Genomic DNA, 5,638 nt, shown 5'->3' with positions numbered 1-5,638 from the left:
TTGCTTCTGATTTCAAATCTTTCACCTCTATAAATAAGTGGTGTGAGCCTCTTGTCAGAAAAGTTGATATGTTTCTAAAGATTTACTAACAATTGTGAAGGGAACATGTGGTTTTTCACTTTGATGTATAATAAGTTTGTGTGCGGCAGCCTGGAGTAGAGGTAGTATGACAAACCATTAATGATCTCAATGAATCAGTGATAAATCTAGTGCTTTAAAATTAATAGGATTTTATTATTGGATTACCAGAGTAATCATTTGGAAATACTAATGTGACAAGAGTAGACATTTTCTTTACAACTTATATATACTGAAAAACCTGTTGTTGCTCATCCTAAAGTAGCATAAAGATAATTTGTAAGTTGCCTGTTACAAGCCTGAGACATGTCTAAATTGTTCCACCATTATATGCATAATGGATAAAATATTTCTAAAACTAGTATGTGGATTTTTAAAAACAGCTTAGTTATAACAAGTCGTACAGAAGGTGGTGAGCATAATGAAAGGTAGACAAATCCTCAAAAGTTTTTATCTAAAGTATGGATTTACCTTTTGGCAGGCCCACATATAGGTAAGAAATCCTGCTTGCCCTTTGTAAAGTAATGAAGTACAGTACAGGCTGTAGGCAACATCCTAAACATTTGGACATATGGGAAGAAACATGTTCTAACCACATTCCATCCCTTGGTAAGTTAATTTTACCTGAATCATTGTCCATAAAGCTTTTTGAGTGTGTTGACACTGTCTATTTAGCATTTTTTTTACATTTTGAATTTAGTGCTCCTGAGAAGTACCAGATTGATCGCCTGTATCTAGCTTTAGAACATGCACAACACAGGTACCACTAGGGTAAGCTGATCTACCTGGGTCTTCCAGGGTGCTTCTTTCCTGTCCAGGAGCAGCTACTTCTAGGGGTGAGAGGATAGTTCAGTTTCTGCAGCTATTCAGTCCTTGGCCTCTGTAAAGAGAGAGGGTGGCTTTTGTGCCATATGCACTGCTGCAGGTGGCAGAACCACCACTGACTAAGCTGGAACTTAAACCAGAAATTAGGCTGTATCCTATTAAACCATATAAAATGTCATTAACACATAAACCCAATGTACAAAAACATAGCTAATGGCAAGTTTACTATGCACTTTCTTATAAAGAGGATGCTGGCATGGTTCTATCGGTTTCTTTTGGCAGTGTAAACGGAACTTCTGAAACTTTTGGCTTTAGATACATTAAGATATAGTTGAGTTAGCACATTTTATAAACAGCTACCCTTAGTTGATAGCTAGTTGTATGTCTTGTTACCACAAACTTCCTGTTTTCTTAAAACCTCTATGAGAAGCTCATCAGGTATTTCTTCCAGGTCACAGTTCCACGTGGTCAGACTGTTGTCTGCAACTTCTGCAAGTTCAGCATCTTCGATAGCTTCCAGAAAACACACATCATCAGTCACATTTTCCCATTCTGTATTTGAACAGAGCTTGTCAGGAGACTTCTTATTTTCTTGATGTATCCTTAATGATGTGCTTTCTGAGAAGTCTGTAAGGTTAGGTTTTTCTTCTATGTTCCCACTCTCATCCATAAAAAGTACATATTCTTCCTTTAAAAAAACAAATATTACTTATTCAACATGTAAGTGTTCATTACTTCTGGGGGCTAGATCTCCTTGTTGGCTTCATAATGGGAGCAGAGTTAGGCTAAGGCTGAGCACTTCTGAAAATGTCGCCTCTAATGAACAGAGTGTAGGTCAGCTGACCAGGCAAGTTTCTTATGTGTTTTTGGATTGTGGGCATTTACCATACAGCCAGACCCTAATCTTATGAAAGTCAGTTTTCAGTAGGACCAAAATTTAGTCCTTAAAAGCAGTGCCTTGTAACTGGCAAGCTTTTGAAAATCATGCTGTAAGAGCACTACTGAGTTTGCTCTAGCTGCATCTGTAGGGAGATAACACATTTTATGGATGTGTGCTGTTTCAAAAAGAAATGATGATTATTGAAGGGATGCAACCAATCTAAATAAGTTACATGCCCAATTGTAATATTTTCCAAGCAGAACTAGGGGAGAGACACACACAACTTGTATGGCCCTGCGGATGTCACATGAGCCGTAGCTGTGTGCTGATTGGGCCAAGAACCACTGCTTTAAATAGTGATGATTCACTTACTAAGAATTTTTTCCTAAATAGGTGTAACTTACCAACAATCAGTTCTGCTTCAGATAGGACTTCATAAACTTGCAGTACACCGATCAATAAACCATGAAAAGTTTGGCTGAAAGGTAATGCCAGCTCCTGAAAAGCTGTTATTTATACAGCTCAAGGTAGGGGTTGCTTGGTCTTCTCTACAAAGGTTGAATATTTACATTATTGCTTTACTACACTACATGAAAGGATTTTCTAAATGAAGATTAACTTCACTCTTCAAAGTCCATGACTATCATTTAAATTCCGTGTGAATAAATTTAAAAGTGTGAATCAGTTGTTTCAGCATATTAAACCACTAATGCTATGTATTAACTATGCTACTATCATTTTGTGTGTTGCAAACACTGGTTGAAGTCTGACTTGTATTTGCCTAAGCATCAGAAAAATAGAAAACGGAATGTATTCTTTGAATCCTCCATGAAGTTTAAAGGTGACACTCATGTATTGATCAGTTAGATGGTGTAGATATAGTCAGAGATTAAAAGATCTTGTGCACAAGGAAGAGATTTGCCTTAGTCTAGGTGAGATATTGGTAACCTTGCCTACGGCCAGTCTATATTAGCACTTCCCTTGGTGGTAGGAGTACTAGCAGGAGAATTCTGAAATATTTAGGGTCCAATTATGCAGTCACTCCAGTTGATGAGTCCCATTGCCATCCATTGAACAACTCACAAGTGAGTAAAGATTGCACAATCATTCAGTCCCTTAGTGTAGGCAAGATTTTTAAAGGGCTACCAGAGATGACAGTTTGGAACACACTTGAGTTACCATTAAGTCTTTTCGCAGTTTGTTTTTTTCTTGTGGGGATGGGGAAGAGGGAAAGGAACAAAAAATACATACCTCTTTGAAAAGAAAAGGGAGGCATATCTCAGGGGGTAATGGAATACCTAAATCAAATACAGTGTGTTTATATTTTGTTTAAAGTTAATGTTTCTGAAATGGTTTCGTGTAATTTTATTGAAAACATACTTACTTTCTGATTTGAAGTTTTTAGCTCTGCAGACAGGGTCATAACATTTTTGATAGTAAACTTCTTTTTTTAGATCTACCAGGATCCTTAAAATACAGATGCAAGTGTTGGCTAGCACTTAAACAGCATTAGCTACATTATACACATCAGGCCAGGATTTCATGCCCTTCCTCTGTTTCTAAAATAGTCTTTGTACATGCACTCTGGCCCATTTACAACTGAAATTACATATAATATGCAATGTTAAAAACAATGGAAATTACATTAAGAGCGTGCATCTTAAATGTACAGGTTTTTGGTATGTTTTAAAGCCACGGTGTTGAAAGTGAGGTACAATTATCTTCAGCCTACATTAAGTCTGAACAAAGATGGAAAATAAGACTCTTAAAAGACGTTGATTTGTATAAGATAGTTATAAAATATGAGTTAAAACCCTCACTTTTGCAGTGAGTTTAACTAAAGCACTTGTACAAACTCTGGTACTTAACAGAATTGAATAACCTGGATTTGCAGTATGGGACAAATCTTACCACATAATTTGGTAATACTATACCATTTTAGCTGTGGTTGAATAGAATATTGTACATCTCTTGCTGTTAAAAACAATCTAATATTCATTCTTTTGAAAAACATTTAGAAATAGGATACAATTGGAAAGAGTCCTTTTAAAAAAAAAGCAGCATACATTTGGTTATTCTCACACTCAAGAGGAGACTGGCTGTTAACTTCTCTTCAGGGTAAAATTGACAATCAGATGACAAGTTACATTTAGAATTTGTAACCTAAAAAATTAAATTAAGTCTCTCTCATCAATATTCAGTTTACTAAGTAAGATTAACTAAACATTTTGAGTGAAATTCTGACCCCACTGAGGTCAGTACCTCCCATTATCCTCTGCCATTGGAATTAACTCCATAAATAGGTATAAACATATGTTCAGCTAAAGAGTAAACTCAAAAAATTCCTTCCATTTCCAGTGAATAGCAGAATAGGGTTGGGATCTTGTTGTATTAGGTGCTGTAAAAACACTCTCCCTTCCATGAACAGTTTTCTGTTAAAGCATTCCTGGATATTCTAGTTGCATAATGAAAAATTCCTTATTAAAAGGTTAATTTGAAGCCTTTCAAAGTAAAAGTGCCTATTAAATAAAACATACTTAAAGAACATACATTATATTATTACTTTTGTGGGCTCTTCCAATATTTTTACACCAGCGATATCTGGATATGTCATAAACAAGGAGTTCTTCCAAGGAAAAATAATTCCATCGTCGTATCCCTGGAAAATTAAGTACCCTTTTTAAAAATAATTTATAACATCTTGAGAATATATGTCTGACTCTCTTTAAAAAATAAAAAAGTTATGGTCCTTACCTCCATGAGCATCATCTTTATTAACTAAAGAAAGGACAAAACAATCAATTTCTGGATAAGGTGAATATTGATATCCTTCTATGGGATCTGTTTAAAAACAAAAGTTACTATTACAGATTATACAAACTCAGAAAAAAAATAAGTGTACTTGAATCTCTAACCATTAAGGACCTACTCCTAGTCCCATTACCATCAATAAAGCAGGACTGGGCTCAGTGTCTAAGTGGTATACATCTTGGAAAGCATTTTTCATTATAGAAGAAGTTGCCCTTGCTCAGGAAGTCTGGAGCCAGATCCCTACTTTTGGGAAAGGCAGGTTACAATTAACAATTAGCACATGCTCCTGGAGATTGGTCAATGCTTAGTATTCCTGGGGACAAGAAAACTTTACACTGTGGACTAGATTCTGACTTCTATTGAATACTAGTTTCCACTACAAATAGCCCTATTGATTTCAATGGGGCTTTCGTGGAGTAAGGTATTATGCAGGATCAATTAGGTTGGCACACTCTGATCCTTTATTAATTTCAAGCTTTACTCTACATCCTGAATATAAAACACCCAAGTTGCTGCTCATGTAACTTACTCTGGAAAGGTCTATAGAACAGGGAAAGAGAGACACTCCTGCATGCTCCCAATTTACTAGTGCATGAGTAACTAGTTAGGCAGTCTCCCTGGGAAATGAAGGGCATACCCTCTGCAGGACTCAGCTAAAGGATATTGCCTAAATAAGCTGCAGCAGAAAGTTTCCACTGATGTATAAGAACAACAGCCCAACGAGGATGCAGTTTATCAGATGTACAATTTGAGATATATTCCATAATTAGATCAGGTGCACTGTAATACATATAGCAAATTAATGATGCAAACACTTAAGATAAATTTTTCTATTCAGTAAAATCACATATTCAAAAGATTGTTATGAAGTACCTGAAGTGCTATTGAAAACTCTCCTGTCTGTTTGTTTAAACGTTTTTTTCTTCCCTTCTGGGATGTCACAAGTTAGGGCTCTTTCAATTTCTGAGAACCTGATGGAGAGAGACAGTGGGAGAAGTAAGTCATAACTCAGATTTCTGGACATACCATACTTCCTTTTCCGAT

General features: G+C 36.0%; 1 protein-coding gene across 6 annotated transcripts in view; it reads right to left on the bottom strand.

Annotated features, from left to right (window-relative positions):
• The window catches only part of PRIMPOL (primase and DNA directed polymerase), a 46,219-nt gene that overhangs the window by 13,632 nt on the left and 26,949 nt on the right, over positions 1-5,638 (bottom strand). For 4 of the 6 annotated variants that reach the window (XM_077815532.1, XM_077815533.1, XM_077815534.1 and 1 more), the window contains 6 exons: positions 5,468-5,565; positions 4,538-4,624; positions 4,334-4,442; positions 3,168-3,250; positions 3,035-3,081; positions 150-1,591 (listed from right to left, as the gene is read on the bottom strand). In XM_077815532.1, coding sequence (XP_077671658.1) covers positions 1,277-1,591; positions 3,035-3,081; positions 3,168-3,250; positions 4,334-4,442; positions 4,538-4,624; positions 5,468-5,565 — 739 coding nt within the window. In that variant the 3' untranslated portion in view covers positions 150-1,276. Of the gene's footprint in view, positions 1-149; positions 1,592-3,034; positions 3,082-3,167; positions 3,251-4,333; positions 4,443-4,537; positions 4,625-5,467; positions 5,566-5,638 lie in introns of those variants that run through there. The other 2 variants (XR_013345958.1, XM_077815536.1) reach the window with 2 other exon arrangements.

This window comes from Eretmochelys imbricata, chromosome 4 (assembly GCF_965152235.1).
Source record: "Eretmochelys imbricata isolate rEreImb1 chromosome 4, rEreImb1.hap1, whole genome shotgun sequence".
In the NCBI taxonomy this organism is placed as follows: Eukaryota; Metazoa; Chordata; order Testudines; family Cheloniidae; genus Eretmochelys; species Eretmochelys imbricata.
The sequence above is the reverse complement of the archived record's forward strand: the minus strand, read 5'-3'. Positions and strand labels throughout refer to the sequence as shown.